Source organism: Nicotiana tabacum, chromosome 19 (genome assembly GCF_000715075.1).
Source record: "Nicotiana tabacum cultivar K326 chromosome 19, ASM71507v2, whole genome shotgun sequence".
Classification (NCBI taxonomy): Eukaryota; Viridiplantae; Streptophyta; class Magnoliopsida; order Solanales; family Solanaceae; genus Nicotiana; species Nicotiana tabacum.
This window is the reverse complement of record NC_134098.1, coordinates 98,897,067-98,917,177: the sequence shown is the minus strand read 5'-3', so window position 1 is coordinate 98,917,177 and position 20,111 is coordinate 98,897,067. Positions and strand designations below refer to the sequence as shown.

The window sequence follows — 20,111 nt, the reverse complement described above, 5'->3', positions numbered from 1 at the left end:
GTAGGGCCTTGACCTGACCTCGTCACTACTCGACCGAGGTTAGGCTTGGCACTTACTGGGTACCGATTGTGGTGTACTCATACTACTCTCTGCACATGTTTTTCGTGTGCAGATCTATGTATTCCTTATCAGCCGCACTATCAGTGAGCCGGGACAGCTTTGGAGACTTCAAGGTATATCTTCCGCGTTCGCAGACCTCGGAGTCCCCTTCTGCAATTTCCCATGTCCATTATCTTCTGTATTTTTCTTTTGTTAGACTCTGATGTATAGAGACACTAGACTTTCCTTCTGTAGTTTGTGATTCATGATGTTCCGGGTTTTGGGATTTGTTGTGTATTTTTGAATAGTTGGTTAAATTTATATTTTTATTTCATTATTCCGCAAAATAATGTTAGGCTTACCTAGTTGTAGATACTAGGTGCCGTCACAAGTTGGTATCAGAGCTCTAGGTTCATAGGTGTCGTGAGTCACAAACCGATTTATTAGAGTCTCGCGGATTGGTATGGAGATGTCTGTACTTATCTTTGGGAGGCTCTGAAACTGTTAGGAAAATTTCACTACTTTGATTCCTTGTCGTGCAAAAATTGTTGACTTCAGAGATTCTAAATTTTTGTATTCTATTCTCTCACAGATGGTGAGGACACATACAAGCAGATCTGATGAACAGGCATCCGCGCCCCCTGCTAGAGCCGCGAGAGGCCTAGGACGTCCACGTGGTGGAGTCAGAGCACCCGCACGAGCCGCTACAGAGGAACCCTTAGTAGCTCAAGCTGGAGGGCAGACACCTGAGATACCTGTTGCTGCACCAGCCCTCTAGGAGACTCTAGCCTTATTTCTGAGCATGTTCAGCACCTTAGCTCAGGCTGGATTGATTCCACTTGCTCTTGCCACATCTCAGGCCGGGGGAAGAGCATAGACTCCCATCGCCGGTACTCCAGAGCAGCGGGTTCAGGTCGACCAGGTTCCAGAGATTGTACCAATGCAGCTGGTAGCTCCAGCTCAGCCCGAGGTTAGGGCATCAGCTTCTAAGGCGGAGCAGCTCAGACTTGAGAGGTACAAGAAGTACCACCCACCTACTTTCAGTAGATTGGCTACATATGATGCTCAGGGTTTTCTGGAGGAGTGTCATCATATTCTCCGTACTATAGGCTTAGCATAGACGAGCGGGGTTTCTTTTACCACATTCTAGCTTAGAGGAGCAGCCTATCAGTGGTGGCGTGCTTATGAGTTGAGTAGTCCGGCTGCTGAGGCAGCTTCACTTACATGGACTCAGTTCTCAGACATGTTTTTGAGAGAGTATGTCACTCAGAGCCTCAGAGATTCATGGCGCATAGAGTTTGAGCAGCTGCGCCAGGGTGCTATGATTGTGTCAAAGTATGTAGTTTGCTTCAGTGATTTGGCCCGACATGCACCGCCCTTAGTTGCCACAGTTCGAGAAAGGGTTCGACGGTTTATTGAGGGTCTCCATCCTAGCATCCAGAGTAGTATGTCCAGGGAATTGGAGATGGATATTTCTTATCAGCAAATTATAGGTATTGCCAGGAGATTCGAGGGCATGTTTGCCCAGGATAGAGAGGAGAGGGAGGCCAAGAGGTCTCAAGAGGCTGGTTATTATTCTGGAGCTCGTGCCTCAACAACTCGCCATGGTAGGAGTTATGTGAGCCGCCCCGTTCATTCAACTCTTCCAGCCTCCAGCGGTGTTCCACCTCCTTCTAGACCCCAGGATCCTTATTATGCACCGCCAGTATCTAGTGTGCCTCCTACACGGGGTGTTTCTAGCAGCCAGTCCAGCAGACCTGGCCCGAGCCAATCACAACAGCCACGCCCTGGTGGACTTTGATATTATTTTGGGCATGGACTGATTGTCGCCCCATTATGCTATTCTTGATTGTCATGCTAAACCCGTGATGCTGGCTATGCCAGGTTTACCGCGATTAGAGTGGAGAGGTACCTTAGAGTATACTCCCAGCAGAGTTATTTCTTTTCTTAAAGCTCAACGAATGGTTGAGAAGGGGTGTGACGCGTATCTAGCTTATGTGAGAGATGTTAGTATTGATACCCCTATAGTTGAGTCAGTTCCAGCAGTGAGGGACTTTCCAGATGTGTTTCTAGATGATCTTCCGGGCATGCCGCCCCGACAGAGATATTGATTTTGGCATTGATTTGTTATCGGGCACTCAGCCCATCTCTATTCCTCCATATCGTATGGCTTCTCATGAATTGAAGGAGTTGAAAGAGCAGTTACACGAATTGCTTGATAAAGGCTTCATTCGGCCCAGTGTGTCACCTTGGGGTGCTCCTGTCTTATTTGTGATGAAGAAGGATGGTTCTATGCGAATGTGTATTGATTACCGTCAGTTGAACAAAGTCACAGTGAAGAACATGTATCCATTGCCTCGTATTGATGACTTATTTGATCAGTAACAGGGTGCCAGAGTGTTTTCCAAGATTGACTTACGTTCAGGTTATCATCGGTTTAAGATTCGGGAGTCGGATATCCTGAAGACTGCTTTCAGGACCAGATATGGTCACTATGAGTTTCTTGTGATGTCTTTTGGGCTGACCAATGCCCCAACAGATTTTATGCACTTGATGCAAAGTGTGTTCCGGCCCTATCTTGACTCATTCGCCATTGTGTTTATTGACGACATTCTGGTATACTCCCGGAGTCTGGAGGATCATGAGCAACACCTAAAGACTGCACTTCGGACCTTGAGAGAAAAGAAGTTATATGCAAAATTTTCAAAGTGTGAGTTTTGGATAGACTCAATGGCATTCTTGGGTCATATAATATCGAGTGAGGGGATCCAGGTGGATCCAAAGAAGATTGAAGCAGTGCAGAGTTGGCCCAGACTGTCCTCAGCTACAGAGTTTTGGAGTTTTCTTAGTTTGGCGGGGTATTACCGTCGCTTTGTAGAGGGATTCTCATCTATTGCAGCACCTATGACCAGGCTGACCCAGAAGGATGCTCCGTTCAGGTGGACAGAGGAATGTGAGGAGATCTTTCAGAAGCTCAAGACAGCTTTGACTACAGCCCCAGTATTGGTATTACCTACAGGTTCAGGGTCTTTTACTGTATATTGTGATGCATCGCGGATTGGTCTCGACGCGGTGTTGATGCAGGACGGTAGGGTGATTGCCTACGCGTCCAGATAGCTGAAGGTGCACGAAAAGAACTATCCTTTCCACGACTTGAGTTAGCAGCTATTGTTCATGCCTTCAAGATATAGTGGCAATATTTGTATGGTGTTCCTTGTGAGATTTACATAGATCATCGGAGTTTGCAGCATCTGTTTAATTCTGACTTTTCCAGTCTTTTTTGCCTTCCTTATATATATATATATATATATAGTCCCCCAAGTGTTTGAGCTTTGAAGTATGAAATCTCGAGCACTTGATTATTCCTTCCATATGGTCCATTTCCTGAAAAGGAAAAACATACAGGACTCGGAGGTATATATAATTAGATGATGACTGCTTAACCCTTTATATTTTCATCAGAAAGGTTGCAACCCTAGACCGGGAATAATGTTGCTTCCGCGTGTCCTTCAGGTCTAATATCATCATTTGGTGTGGGCTAGCTTTTTGTCTATCATCTAAAATTGTTAGTATAATTTTAACTATATAAAACAAAAATCATAATTGAACGATACCTAACCGTGGGTATTTCTTTAAATGAACAACATTCCAACTCGAGGGTAAAACCTTGTCATCCATGGTTTCTAACTCGTAGGCACCTTTTCCAATGATACCTCGAACTTTATAGGGTCCTTCCCAATTTGGATTTAACTTTCCTGCTCCGGTTGTTTTCGTTGATTGGAAAACCTTTTTACGAATGAAGTCCCCAATTTTGAAGTACCTGAGGTGAGCCTTTCTATTGTAGTATCGTTCTATGATTTGCTTTTGTGCTTCCATCCGTATTAAAGATGCTTCTCTTCTTTGTTCGAGTAAGTCCAAGTTTGTTCTTAATTCCTCATCGTTCGACTCTTCCGTTGCCAATGTGAATCTCGTGCTTGGTTCTCCTATTTCAACCGGGATTAAAGCTTCTGAACCGTACACAAGCGAAAATGGAGTTTCTCCCGTGGCTGTTTTTGCTGTGGTTCTATAAGCCCATAACACTCCTGGTAATTCTTCAGGCCAATTACCTTTCGATTTTCCTAGTCTCTTCTTCAAATTATTGATGATAATATTATTCGTTAACTCAGTTTGTCCATTTGCCACGGGATGGTAAGGTGAAGAGGTTATTCATTTGATTTACCAACTTTGAAAGAACTCCGTGATTTTTGATCCTATAAATTGTGGGCCATTATCACATAAGATTTATTTTGGGACTCCAAACCGGCATATAATGTTTTGCCAAATGAAGTCTTTCACCTCCTTCTCTCGTACCTGTTTTAAAGCTCCTGCCTCTACCCATTTTGAAAAGTAATCTCTTAACACTAATAAGAACTGTACCTTTTCTTTATCTTGTGGTAAAGGCCCTACTATATCCATTTCCCACTTCATAAATGGCCTTGGGGAAATAACTGTATGTAATAACTCAGCAGGTCGATGCATATTGTTGGCATATCGTTGACATTTATCACATCTGGCTACAACATTTTCCGCATCTTCTTCCATTTTAGGCTAGTAGTATCCTGCCTTGATTAGTGTTTTAACTAAAGATTTTCCACCTGCGTGTTTTCCGCAGTGTCCTTCACGTACTTCCCTCATCATGTACTCCATTTGATTGGGTCCAAGGCACCTTGCTAAAGGACCGCCAAACATTTTTCGATATAAATTATCTCAAATTAGGCAGTAACGAGCAGCTTTTCGTCGAAGCACTTGAGATTCTTTCTTGCCTTCAGGTACGATCCGGTACTGCAAAAAATTAACAATCTCGTTTCCCCAATCCTAGGTTTAATTATTAAAGCTTACCTCATGTTTATCCTGGTCAAGTGTTGAATGAAATAAATGTATTACAATAGCATTTTGTTCACTTGTTACTTCTGCAACTGAAGCAAGGTTAGCCAACGCGTCTGCTTCTGCATTTTCTTCCTTGGGTATTTTCACGACCTTCCATGATTGAAATTGCTTGACCAGTTCTCGTGCCTTTTCCAAGTATTGTTGCATTCATGCCTCTTTAGCAATGTAAGTCCCCTGTATCTGATTGACTACCAGTTGAGAGTCACTTTTAATCATGATTTGCTCTATGGAGAGTTCTCGTGCTAGTTCCAAACCTACAATTATAGCTTCATACTCTGCTTCATTGTTAGTAATAGGGTAACATTTAATTGCTTGTCTTATACTTTCACCTGAGGGTGGGATTAAGACAATACCTAAACCGGCTCCTTTGACATTTGAAGAGCCATCAGTAAATAAAGTCCACGTACCTGGATTAGCTCCAGTAAAAAATTGTAATTCCTTTTCTACTTCAGGAATTATTTTTGTATTAAAATCTGTGACGAAATCTGCTAAAACTTGAGATTTTATTGCAGTTCTAGGTTGATAAATAATGTCATATTCACTTAGTTCTATTTCCCACTTGGCTAGTCTGCCTGACAATTCTTGTTTATGCAAAATATTCCTTAATGGATATGCAGTTACTACGGAGATAGGATGGCATTAAAAATATGGTCTCAATTTCCTAGCTGCCATGATTAATGCTAAAGCTAGTTTCTCTAGATGAGGATATCTAGTTTTAGAATCTAATAAAGATTTACTAACATAATAAATAGGAGATTGTTTACCTTTGTCCTCCCTTACTAAAACTACACTTATAGCTACTTCTGCAACTGCAAGATATACAAATAGTCTTTCTCCATTCCTTGGTTTAGACAGTAGGGGAGGATTTGTTAAGTATGCCTTCAAATCTTTGAGGTCTTGTCGGCATTCCTCAGTCCATTCAAATTGATTTTGCTTCTTCAATGTTGAAAAGAATTTAAAGCTTTTCTATGAAGATCTTGAAATGAATCTTCCCAGAGCTGCAATCCTACCTGTCAATCTTTATACCTCTTTTTTGCTTGTGAGTATATCAGGTATTTCTTCAATAGCTTTAATTTGTGCATGATCTACTTCAATTCCTCTATTAGATATGAGAAAGCCTAGAAACTTACCTGAAGCTATGCCAAAATCGCACTTTTCTGGGTTCAGTTTCATATTATATCTGCGAAGGATCTCGAAGGTAGTTGAAAGATGTTGAAAATGATCTTCCGCTTGTGTAGATTTGACCAACATATCATCAATGTAAACTTTCATCGTCTTCCCCAGGTGTTCTTGGAACATATTGGTCACCAACCTCTGATACGTGGCTCCAGCATTTTTCAAGCCAAAAGGCATGACTTTGTAATAATAAGTTCCTCTGTTTGTAATAAATAAAGTTTTTTCTTCGTCTTAGGGGTCCATTTTTATTTGATTGTAACCAGAATACGCATCTAGAAAACTAAATAATTTGTGGCCTACGGTAGCATCAATCAATTGATCTATATGCGGTAAAGGGAATGAATCCTTCGTGCATGCTTTATTTAAGTTAGTATAATCCACACAAACTCTCCATTTACCGTTCTTTTTTGGAACTATCACAGTATTAGCTAACCAGTTAGGATATTTTACCTCGCGTATTGAATCGATCTTTAAGAGTTTCTGTACCTCTTCATCGATCACTTGATTTTAGAATGATCCTTGCTTCCTCTTCATTTATTTGACAGGTATGAATGATGGATCTTCATTTAATTTATGAGTCATCACCTTCGGAGGTATACCTGTCATATCTAAATGGGACCATGTGAAACAATCTGCGTTAGCTTTTAAATATTTAATTAACTTACCTCTCCTATCTGGATTTATCCTTGCTCCGATATGAATTCTTCGATCTGGCCATTGTTCGAATAGTGGAACAGCTTCAAGCTCCTCAATCGTTGTTTTAATGTTTTTGTTCTCCTCTGGATCATGAATTACATCTGGTCTGGAGTCCACGTCTGTTTGTTTTGATACAATTTCTGTTGAAATTTGATTTACCGTATCTTTCTCACTTGCACCCGCATCTTTTTGACTTGCACTCGTATCTTTTTGACTTGCGTTCGTATCTTTTTGACTTGGTTGTATCACCGAATTGATGGTCCTTGAAGTTTGTTGATCTCCTCAAATTTGTTGAATTCCCCATTTTGAAGGGAATTTGGTAACCTGATGTAATGTGGATGGCACAACATCCATATTATGAATGCACGACCTCCCAAGAATCACATTATAGGCCATATCCGTGTTTATCACTTGAAATTTTGTTTCTTTGATGACCCCTTCTGCGTATGTGCTTAGTTAAATCTCGCCCTTTGTAACAACGGTTTAGTTATCAAACCCAAATAAGGAACGTGCTTTTGGAACTACATGATCACCCATCAGCATTTCGTTCACCACTCGTAATAGAATGATGTTCACGGAGCTACCTGGGTCAATCAAAACTTGTTTTACATTAGTATCATATATAAGTAAAGATATTACCAGTGCATCATTGTAAGGAATCATTAATCAATCGGCATCTGCATCATCAAAGGTTATGTTTCCGTCTTCCAGAGTTTGGTGAGTTCGCTTCCCGTGAGTTATTGTGAACTTTGTTGTTTTCCTCGCAACTGTATAGGTTATGTCGTTGACTTCTTCTCCGCCGTTTATCACATTTACTGTTCTCTTTGGAGACAGAGGTTTTAGGGGCTCTTGCCTATTTTTCATGTAAGCTTGTTTGCCTTTCTCGCTGAACAATTCCGTCAGATAGCCCTGCTTCAATAAATGTTCCACCTCACCTTGTAATAATTTGCAGTCTAATGTTCTATGGCCGTGGTCATTATGGAACTCGCACCAAAAGTCTGGGTTTCTTCTATTTGGATTTGATCTAATCTCTTTAGGCTATCGTACCTTATCCTCCATGCTTCTTAAAACAGCGACCAACTCGGAGGTACTCACGTTAAAATTGTAGTCCCCAATCCTTGCGTTTGTATTAGCATCTATGTTGCGTTCACCTCGATCTTTTCTGAATCTCGACAATGACGAACCTGAATCCCTATTTGCGAACCTGTGATCAGCCCGCACGTTTTTGAATTTGGAATGAGCTTCTCACCTCGAAGGTCCCATATAAGGTTCGTACCTATTCTTACCGGACCTCTTCTCAGATTCTGACCGCCTCGAACCTGTTTTTTCTTCAACCCTTGACTGAGCTACGATATCTTCTTTTATCCGTAATTTGGTACTGTAACTATTATAGACATCATTTCATGTCGTGGCAGGGAATTCTCGTAGGCTCTCTTTAAGCCTCCTCGTAGCTTCTGAACTTTTCTCGTTTAAATCGCTTGCAAATGCCATGGCTGCCCAATTATCAGGTACTCTTGGTAGAACATTCTTTCAAGTTGGAATCTGTCTACGAATTCTAGAAGCAATTCTATATCTCCTTGCTTTACTTTGAATATATCCTTCATTCTCTTTTCAACTTTTTGTGCACCTGAGTGTGATTTTATAAATAGATCTGCAAGCTCAGCAAAAGAGTCAATAGAATTTTCAGGTAAAAGAGAGTACCATGTTAACGCTCCTTTAGTAATTATTTCCCCAAACTTTTTGACCAGCACAAATTCAATCTCCTGCTTGGTTAAATCATTGCCTTTTACTCCCGTGGTGAATGCAGTAACGTGGTCACGTGGATCGGTCGTTCCATCGTATTTTGGGATGTCTGGCATTTTGAATTTTTTGGGAATTGGTAATGGAGCTGCGCTTAGTTTCCATGGTTGTTGTGAATATTTGTCAAAATCAACTCCTTTGATCACAGGTGGTACGCCGGGTATTTTCTCAATATGGTCATTTTGTTCTTTCACCTGTTTCTGCAAGGTTAGTATTGAAGTTTGTAAATCAGAATTATTAGGCGTACCTGGTCTCCCATCACGTGACTCGTTGGGAGTTCCTCCGCTTCAAGAATTAACCAACCCTGACCGTGGAATTTCCACAGTTGCAGTATTGTTTGGTGGAGGTGTGGGTAACACAGCTGGTAGTCCCCTCACGAAAGCTTGGAGAGCATCATTCACGTACTCAGCTGTCACGACCCAATTTCCCCTCCGTGTGACGTCGTGACGGCACTTAGTCTCTACAACTAGGTAAGCCTAACATTTTTTTTGCGGAATAATGAAATAAAAATATAAATTTAACCAACTATTCAAAAATACACAACAAATCCCAAAACCCGGAACATCGTGAATCAAAAACTACAAAAGGAAAGTCTAGTGTCTATATACATCAGAGTCTAACAAAAGAAAAATAAAGAAGATAATAGACATGAGAAAGCATAGAAGGGGACTCTGAGGTATGCGGACGCGGCAGATATACCTTGAATTCTCCAAAGCTGTCCCGGCTCACTGATAGTGCGGCTGATAAGGTACACCTGGATCTGCACACGAAAAACATGTGCAGAGAGTAGCATGAGTACACCACAATCGGTACCCAGTAAGTGCCAGCCTAACCTCGGTCGAGTAGTGACGAGGTCAGGTCAAGGCCCTACTGGTAAATATATAATAAAATAATATAGAGTGTAGTACCGCAATAAAATAAAGGCTGAAATTTAACAACAATGAAATCATAAAAGGTAACAGCTTAGTACACAAAAACACAACAGGGGATCTCCAGAGATACCGTCTCGTAATCCCAAACGTAAATGTGCAGGGGGATCTCCCGGAATACCGTTCCGTAGTTCCAAAGTAAATGTGGCAGGGGGATCTCCCGGAATACCGTTCCGTAGTCCCAAAGTAAATATGCAGTACAGGGGGATCTCCCGGAATGCCGTTCCGTAGTCCCAAAGTAAATATGCATCGCAAATGATAGAAATAAAACTACATCACGAGTTCTTACAATTTAGACTAAGTACCAGTCAGGGAAGAAGCAGGAAATTCACTAAGCATGTTGCACATAATTCACATAAACAATTAAGACACGTAGACATATTGTATTAGACTAAACATGATAGCTACACATATTGGAATAACTCAATTAAGAATGAGAATAGATTAGTACTCATTAAAATGGTATAACTCAAAATAATAGGAAAACATGTTGCTGCTCAGTAAGAAAATCGTGTTTAACCCCAACTAGCATGTGTACGTACTCGTCACCTCACGTACACGGCGCTCACATATCACAATAGTTCCAAATCTTAAGGGGATTTCCCCCACACAAATTTAGGCAAGCCACTTACCTCGAACCAAGCTCAATCAATCGGTCACAATGCCTTTCCCACGAATATCCGGCTCCGAATGGCCCAAATCTAGCCAAAAGCAATTACATATCATAAATACAACAATAATAGGCTCATCTAATTAATGAAATCAACACTTTAACAAAAATCCTGAAATTAACTCAAATATTGCCTGTGGGGCCCATGTCTCGGAATCGGGTAAAGGTTACAAAATAGGAACACCCATTCCACCACGAGACTAACCATACCAAAATTACTAAATTCCGATATCAAATGGTCCTCCAAATCCACAAATCAAACTTCCAAATCCCTAGCCTCCAACTTCCAATTTCCACCTTAAGTACACACTAACTAGGTGGGAAAATACATGGCAAAGCAAGATTATTGATCAAAAAAAAGCACAAGGGACTTACCTCAAGAAATGCCTCGAAAATGCTCTCAAATATCGCCCCAAACCGAGTTTGCAAAGTCAAAAATGACAAAAATCGCGAAGCCCTTCAGTTTTAACCACTGCCCAGGTATTTCCGCACCTGCGGAGCCTGGGCTCGCACCTGCGTGTGTGCTTGTGCGGCAAAATGTACGCATCTATGAAAATCACTTACCCTCTCTGCCTTCGCACCTGCGATGAAAGGGCCGCATCTGCGCGTGCGCGCCTGTTGAATTCCCTTCCGCTTCTGCGGACCTTGCGCACCTGCGAAGACCCCTAACGCATCTGCGAGCATCGCAGATGCGGAAAATACCTCGCACCTGCGACCCCTGGCACTTCTCCATTTTCCCGCTTCTGCGCCAATTTGCTCGCACCTGCGGGCAGCCTTGCGCATGTGCGATTACAGCAGAACCAGCAAAAGCACCAGATTTTCCTACCAACCAATACTATAACACCATACGAACTTAGTCGAGCGTTCAAACCACATCGAACAACACCAAAAATCATGAATTAAGCACGGATTCAAGCCTAAGAACTTAGAATTTTCCAAATTCTACAAATGACGCCGCACCACGTCAAATCTAGTCCGAATTACATCAAATTTTACACATATGTCACAAACGACACTACGAACCTACAGCCACTTTCGGAAATCCATTTCGAGCTCGATATCAAAATTTCCACTATCGGCCGAAATCGTCAAAAAATCTAACTTTTACCAATTCAAGCCTAAATTTACTACAGACCTCCAAAACACATTCCGGATGCGCTCCTTAGCTCAAAATCACTCAACGGAGCTAACAGAGTCGACGGAATTCCATTCCGAATCTGTCTTCACACAGTTCCGACTACGGTCCAATTTTTAAGGCTTAAACTCACAACTAGGGACTAAGTGTCCCAAAAACACCCCGAATTCCATAACCAATCACTCCAAAAATTCTCAAAAGTAGAAACAAATGTGGGGAAAGCAGATATTAGGGGATCGGGGCTCAAATTCTCAAAACGACCGGCCGGGTCGTTACATCCTCCCCCTCTTAAAACAATCGTTCGTCCTCGAACGAGTATAAAGACATACCTAAAACTGTGAAAACATGAGGGTACTGGTGGCGCATATCCTGCTCGGCCTCCAAAGTTGCCTCCTCGACCAGTTGTCCCCTCCATTGAACCTTCACGGAAGAAATGTTCTTTGACCTTAGCCTTCTGACCTGTCTGTCTAAAATAGCCACTGGCTCCTCAACATAGGATAGATCCTTGTCCAATTGAACTGAGCTAAAATCCAACACATGGGACGGATCGCCGTGATACTTTTGGAGCATAGAAACATGGAATACCGGATGAACTCCTGCTAGACTGGGAGGCAAGGAAAGCTCATGAGCAACCTCCCCAACTCGACGCAGCACCTCAAATGGACCAATGAACCTTGGGCTCAGCTTGCCCTTATTTCCAAACATCATAACACCCTTCATAGGCAAAACTCGGAGCAAGACTCGCTCTCCAACCATGAATGCCACATCACGAAGCTTCCGGTCCGCATAACTCTTCTGTCTGGAATGGGCTGTGCGAAGTCTATCCTGAATCGCCTTCACTTTTTCTAAGGCGTCCTGAACCAAGTCTGTACCCAATAATCTAGCCTCACCGGGTTCGAACCAACCCACTGGGGACCGACATCGTCTACCGTACAGAGCCTCATACGGTGCCATCTGAATGCTGGACTGATAACTGTTATTGTAAGCAAACTCTGCAAGTGGCAAGAACTAGTCCCAAGCATCCCCAAAATCTATCACAACGCACAGAGCATATCCTCTAATATCTGAATAGTGCGCTCGGACTGCCCGTCCGTCTGAGGGTGAAATGTTATGCTCAACTCAACCCTAGTACCCAACTCATGATGTACAACTCTCCAGAACCGTGATGTAAACTACGTACCCCGGTCAGAGATAATAGATACCGGTACTCCATGAAGCCTGACGATCTCACGGATGTAGATTCGAGCTAGCTGCTCGAAAGAATAGGTAGTCATCACAAGAATGAAATGAGCCAACTTGGTCAACCTATCCACAATCACCCAAACTGCATCAAACCTCCGCTGAGGCTGTGGGAGTCCAACAACGAAATCCACAGTGATCCGCTCCCATTTCTATTCCGGAATCTCTAACTTCTGAAGCAATCTACCTTGTCGTTGATGCTCATATTTTACCTGCTGGAAATTCAGACATCGAGCCACATACTCTACTATGTTATTCTTCATTCTTCTCCACCAGTAATGCCATTTCAAGTCCTGATACATCTTTGCAACACTCGGATGAATAGAGTACCGCGAACTGTGAGCCTCCTGGCGAATCAACTCACGCAAACCATCCACATTGGGCACACATAGCCTGCCCTACATCCTCAATGCCCCATTATCTCCAATAGTGACCTCCTTAGCATCACCGTGCTGGACCGTGTCCTTAAGGACAAGCAGATTGGGGTCATCATACTGACGCTCCCTGATCCGATCATAAAGAGAAGACCGAGAGACCACATAAGTCACTACTCGATTCCTCTCAGAAATATCCAATCTCACAAACTAGCTAGCTAAGGCCTGAACATCCAATGCCAATGGCCTCTCTCCTGCTGATAGATGTGCTAAACTTCCCAAACTCTCTGCCCGGCGACTCAAAGCATCGGCCACCATATTGGCCTTCCCAGGGTGGTACAAAATAGTGATATCATAATCCTTAAGTAGCTCCAACCACCTCCGCTGACGTAAGTTAAGATCTTTCTGCTTAAACAGATGCTGCAAACTCTGATAATCGGTGTAAATTTTACAAGGAACACCGTACAAAGAAGACTGGAAAAGTCAGAATTCAAGTCAAGCCTATGGTCTACCCAACAAATCGAAAGTTAAGAGCAAAGTCAAGAGCCAAAAACGCAAGCCTGATTCAAAAACCTATGAAGAATACACTCGTGGATGTAAATTTCAAAATCTTACGAATGTTTAGGTTGAAGGCAATATTTAGTCATGGGTTGCAAGATATACCCTTGAATTTTGTAAAATCTGTTGTAAAGAAAATAATTACGAAAAAGTTATAGATGATACTTGAATACATGTAAAGTGTTATACAATTTGAAAGTTCAAATGATACAAAACTTCCTCAAAGTTATTCAAAGAAACGTGTGTGTTCCTATTTCTTCTTTCGTATGTTTACACCATAATGAAGTTGAGACGTCTTCTTCATTAAGTGTCGTTTATAAAAGGGCCCTCTTTTATAATTCGTGCATGTTCAAAAAGTCACGGAGTCTTCACGAAGTATTGAAGCATTTATTATAAGAGTAGAACAGAAACTCAAAATGAAATATTATATAAACCCGGTTAAAACTAAGTGTAAACTTAGTTCAAACCAAAGTATTTGATATTGAACCCCAAAACGGATTAGGGGTAAAACTTGCCAACCATTCCACAAATAAAAAAAAACACAATAAACTTTCCAAACACAAGTTCACTATGGGGCAGATTCTAAAGTAGTACTATCAGCAGCGGGAGAAGTCAAGATGGCATCATTAACAGCAGTAGAAGGTTTGACTTGAGCAGAAGAGATTTGAACACTAACTTCACCAGGAGTAAGTTCATCACCCTCGAGAATGCCAACCTCAGGTAAAGAAAAGTTTTGACTCTGCTGAGTTTTTTCAATGGTTTCCTTAGTTTTTGCAATCTCAGCAGTCAAGTCCAAACCTTCCTGGTTAGCCTCCATCAAAGTCTCGAGGCGCGTGTTCAAGAAAGCCCAGCTTACATCAAGAGTTGATATATCCTCAAGGGCCTCGTAATCCCTCTCCCATTGCTCAATTTCAGCCTCCAACTCTTCTTTTTCAATCAAAGCAGCATCATAAGAAGTTTGTAAAGGAGCGAGTGGTCTCTCTAAGAACTGGACCTTGCTAGAAGATGCACAGAGGTCTTCTTGAGCTTGAGTGAGCGTTTGAACAAGCTCCCCGGCAAAGATTTCCTTCTGATTAAGCAGTTCTTTTAGACCCCTAATTTCCTCAGTAGCTTTAGAAAGCTGCTCGACAAATGAAGACTCAAGGAGGTCTTTATCTTTTCCCACTTGACTGGAAGAGACTTTTTCAATCGCCAATTCTGCTGCCATCACTTTCACTTGTTGTTCCAAAGCACATTTTTCCTCATCTAAAGCTTCTTTTTCTAACTGAAGGCCTTTAAATTGTTCTTTCTAGTTGTCCGCTTCCGTATTGATAGTTGTTGACTAACTGCTCAGTATGGACAATTCTCTTCATCAGCTCTGTGCCTATCAGGTTGATCTACAAAAGAAAGGGAAAAAGTGATTATCAAACAAAGATAAAGAAATCACAAGGAAAGTAAAAAAAAAAACTAAGGCTTATACCTTCATAGATGAATGGACAATGTCATTTATCCATGTCAAAGAGCTGTGGTTTTCCAATTTAGACTTCTCAACTGGGCCAATCAGCAGTTTCAGCCATACATCAGCTTGGCCAGACGTTTTTAAAAGATTACCATCCTCGGGGACTTCAATGGTAATATTTTTCATCATCTTACTGCTAAAGGAAGAACCAACTTCAACATGAGAAGTGGTAGCAATAGGGACAGTTGAGGAAGTAAAAATAGCCACGGGAGGAGCAGTGGCAGCAACAACAGGCGCGGGAAACTCAGAACCAATAGGAGCAGATACTGGAAAGGACACAAGGGGTGCTTCATCAGAAACTAAGCCAAAGTCTTCTCTATCAAACCCACGAGAAAACAACTGTTCTGTAGAGTCACGAGGTGCAGCAATCATCTCTTCATTAGAGCTCACCAAAGTGGCACTTTCAGGCTCATTCACAGGAACTGAATTCGGAGGAGGAGAGGCTTCATCATCCGAAACAACACGTCTCCTAGCCCGAGGCTTATGCACTAAAGAGCCCTCCTCTCATTCCTCTTCACCCTCAGAACCATGAGCTCTCTCTGCTTTTCTCTTTGATGAAGAATTCAAAATCATCTCTTGAGCCATGGACAAAGAAAGTCTTGATGAAGCAATGAACGCGGCACTAACACCCTGAATGGGAAACACTAGCAGAAGAAGAAGTTAGTAAATCTCCAAATAAATATGAAAGAAAGGTAGACAGTTAAAGGGAAGCATACCATGAGTTTTAACTTTCCAACCAAACCTATGAGAAAGGTATTTCCAAGACATTCCTTCCATAGGAGCAACCGATAACATTTTTTCTACCCAAGCATGAAAGTCTGGTATTTCTTCAACAACTTCCATGGTTGCTAAAAAGAAAACAAAACAGCCACGGGATTGTAAGTTTCTTCTTCCTTCATAAAAGAGAAGAAAGATATCTAAAAAAAAGCTTACGAGCAAAGTTCCATTTTTCTGGAAAAGGCATGCTCTCTTCACCCACTAAATCACTTGTGGGAGCAGCAACAAAATGGGCATACCAGCCACGATCTTTATCATCTTAAGGGCTAACCAAAACCCTTTTAATCCTAGCCACGAGAGTAAACACCCTTGAAGGAAACAACTTAGGGGAATAAAGATGAAGCAAGTGTTGAAAGGTGAAGGGTAAAGAGGCCGAATTATCCAGGTATCTTAAACATGCAACAACTCTCCATACAATAGGACCAATCTGTCCTAAGCAAACGTTAAAGAAACGGCAAAATTCTATGATGGCTGGGTCAATAGGTGGTCTAAAACCCAACGTAAAAGGATATGTGTAAACGAAAGAGTAACCATCTTGGAATGAAGTAATCCTTTGGTTTGGACCAAGAACTAAAATTGGAAAGTTAAATTTCCAATGGCATTCTCTCCGCACAAGAGAAATCAAACCCTCAGTAATCTGGGAATGATAAACATCGGCACGATCATGGGAAGTCATAGAAGTACTTGATTTCTAATTGATTCACGATCAGCGGAGAAAGAAAATTTTGCAGGAATAATTTCATCAACAGTTGGTTCTCGAATAGGTACTCGAATCCCTATTTCTGGCAGAAGAACTATGAGTTGAAGAAGCCCTAGTTCTAGAAGAATAAGGGGTAGTAACATTGGGTTGAGAAGAAGAACCACGAACAGATAAAGATCCTACGCTACACAACCTACCGCCTCTTCTACTCCTAACAGGAGCAGTTAAAGGGGGAAGTTCATCTACAATTACTACTCTGCGAGGATCAGGGTTCGATGAAGACATGGTTGTACTGTAAAATAATACGTGATGATGTATAAGAACGATTATGGAAGAAGAATACTGTAGATTGAAGGTTTTCATGAAATCAAAGGCACAAGAGGTATTTATAAGAATAAGCAGTCGTCATGTAAAGGGAGTCATGATTGAAACGTCATAATGAAACAGTTACTTCATGACTGACGCGGCCGCAGAAAAGCCCTAAAAATTGCTAAAGAGTCGCAGACCCAATCGATAAATGCCATGTGGCACATGCATTAAATAGAAGTGACATACGACGCGTTTGTTCTAAAAAAAGACATAATGATACATAGGAAACGACGGCAAAACATTCCCGCCATAAATGTGTACCACTTCCCAAATATTCAACTGCTGAATATTTGGCAAGTGGGGGGACTATCTGTATTAGTAAAAAATAAATATTACACGTGAAATTATATGAGGATGATAGGGAAAGATACGTGGATTACTAAGAAGATGACAATTGGAGTGTCGCATTAAAATATTCACGATATACAACAGGTACGAGCAAATCACTCACGAGACGAAAGGGTACGGTCACTCGAGCCTAAATTACTTAGTGAAGAGACATAGGCAAAATGAATCAAGACAGTAAAGAGGTAAGATTCATGAACCTCTAATTAATGTGGAAGAAGAATCGGAACCGTTACAGAATCTTCATGAACAGTTACGGTTGCCAATTATAACGTTTCATTAATGTCATTAATGCTCATAATGATTCGGTCATAAAAGGGAAGAAACGTTATATTTGTAAATTCCTATATAAGGGAGGGGAATTTCACTTGTAAGGACACATTTTGATTATTATTGGAATATAATTATTTTCTTGTGCTTTCAATTGATTATTTTGTCATTTCTTATACTAATTTCCTTTCTTATTTCTGAGAGAATATTGAATTTCTTGATTATCAGTAACCCGAGTACTACTAAAAATAGGCTTTAACTGAGAATCCAATTCTTTGGTTAAACAATAGTGGGTGTTGATTCTCTCGTACAGTTGATCTTTCGGAGATTTAGAGGTAGCTGTCGTATTTCGCAGACCTTGTCTCTCCTCCCCTATCTCCTTGTTTACCGTATTTTGGTCTTAGACTATTATAGACAGTATTTCTTTTCCAGACTTGTATTCATATTAGATGCTCATGTATTCAGTGACACTAGGTTTTGGGAGTGTTTGTATCGGAAATTGGGAGGCCTTTTATTAAACTCAAATATATTATATTTTCAAACTTAAAAGAAAATATGGTTTATTGATATTATCGGCTTTCCTAGTATTGAGATAGGTGCCATCATGACAGGTTGGGATTTTGGGTCGTGACAAGTTGGTATCAGAGCCCTAGGTTACATAGGTCTCACGATTTATGAGCAGGTTTAGTAGAGTCTTGCGGATCGGTACGGAGACGTCTGTACTTATCTTCGAGAGGCTACAGAACCCTTAGGAAAATTTCACTTTTTTGTATTCTATCGTGCGGAATTGATTCAACTTGAAACATAACTCTTTGAATTCCTTCCACGCATTTCGTATGCGCATATGAGCGCTCGGTATCAATTGTGCATCGCCGGCTTGTGATTCTATGAACGAGGTTCAAGATGTGTATTCTGTGTTTTGGTGATGGGATAGTCTGGAGGACTTGAGGCCAGGTTTAGACCGCAGCTTAGGCTCGGTAGCTTCAGTTGTAACCTGTACATTTGGACTCATATGTCCGGTAAGGTCCCTACGAGTGAAATTTGTGTCTCGATGAGTGATTAAATTATGATAATAAGTATGATGTGACTATAAGATGTGTTCATAGGGGTGGAATGTGACGAATAAAGTTTGCTTATGACTCAAGAGTTTGCTATTGGGTACTTGATTTCTGTCTTGATTCGACGCATAGTCTCGAGTTGTGAGTGTATTGAAGGATCTTTCACGTTGTTAAATTGTGGGACAAATTAAATTCTCATGTATTGGCAATGAGTTTGGACTCAAGGAGAGTAAATGATTGTCTAGTAATTGTGGTTGCGAATGGGTATTTCTAATGTTGATAGCTCAATAAAGATAATCTTTGAAGAGGCTTAGAGTCGGTAACATTTTATTGGTTCAGGTGCCTAAGAGATGCATTTTGATTTGATGCAACAGTTGGGAAGCAAAGTGTGAGGGAAGACATGACGGGAAGTGTTTCGCGGTGGTTGAAGTACTAGCAGGTCAAGTAGGAGAAGTAGAGGTTAAGAAGTTGCTTAAAGGAGATGGTTTAACCGAAGTAACAGTGGCAGATTAGCATATGGATTCTGTGGTAGGGTAGTCGCGCGCCTTGAGAAAGTGTAGAACAGTTTGGAATCATGATAGAATGTGATTTGGCCTATGGACTTTATTTGGAGTGATGGTTACTGTACGAAGAAAGATTGCATCTGGAAGAAAGGAGTTTGTTTGAAATGAAGAGGGATGTAAAGATCTGATTATCGTTTCAAGCGCAACATGACGTGAGTTCGGAAAGTATTGTTGAACTTTAAGTTAATGTCAATGGGGAAAGTGCAAACTTATACAAATGGTGGGAGAGCATGAGCTCAGGAGAATTTACTAATTACGTGGTCGTTGCACCCAGTGCAGCGTCGTTGGAAGATATTGGTAAGGAATTCCACAGGTGGGTTATCTCTTGTGAGAAGTTAGCAGTGGCGTGATGTTGATAAAGCTTCTCTGAGGAATATTACTTGCTACCTAGTAAGAGGTCAAGTGTGTGACTGTGGCTGGTGATTCAGAATGTTCATGAAAATCTTAACAAAAGACTTCGAGAAATTTGGCGGGTTAACGGTGCTAGATCTTGGTAATTGAGAAGGAGAAATCCTTGCGGGTTCTTATTTTTATATAATTGCTTCTTAAGGCTAAGTGGGGGAGCCTGCTATTAACTATTTGATTTCATGGTTATGTGTTAAAGTTTAGTTTTGGTCTGAGGCATACTTGTGGTTTAGTTATGACTTATAGAGGAGGAGATCGAGGATGACTCGGGTAAGTAAATTTCTAGATACGGATTACATTGCACTTTATGAAAACATGAAAATTATGGAATGATTAAGTTGTTATTTTTAAGGATGTAGTGCACACGAAGTATAAATTTGATTGGTCGTGATAAGGCAGGGTTACTTATTTGAGCGTTGATTGTGCTAAAGGAGCACATGTCTTTCGGCCCGCTTGGGGCGGAGTAAATTAGATTTGAGCAGAGTGGATGACTCTCGAGAGGGTTCTAATGGATTCAAAATGTATATGTGGAAATTGAATTTTTTTTGAATTTGTATACCACTAGAATCAGTTACTTACATTGG

General features: G+C 41.2%; 1 protein-coding gene across 1 annotated transcript; it reads right to left on the bottom strand.

Moving 5' to 3' along the window:
• Positions 1-3,636: 3,636 nt before the first annotated feature.
• LOC142173615 (uncharacterized) lies at positions 3,637-4,620 on the bottom strand. The gene is made up of 2 exons (XM_075239238.1): positions 4,456-4,620; positions 3,637-4,167 (listed from the first exon to the last, which is right to left on the bottom strand). The coding sequence occupies exons 1-2, from the start codon at positions 4,618-4,620 to the stop codon at positions 3,637-3,639; spliced, it is 696 nt and encodes a 231-aa protein (XP_075095339.1).
• Positions 4,621-20,111: the final 15,491 nt, after the last annotated feature.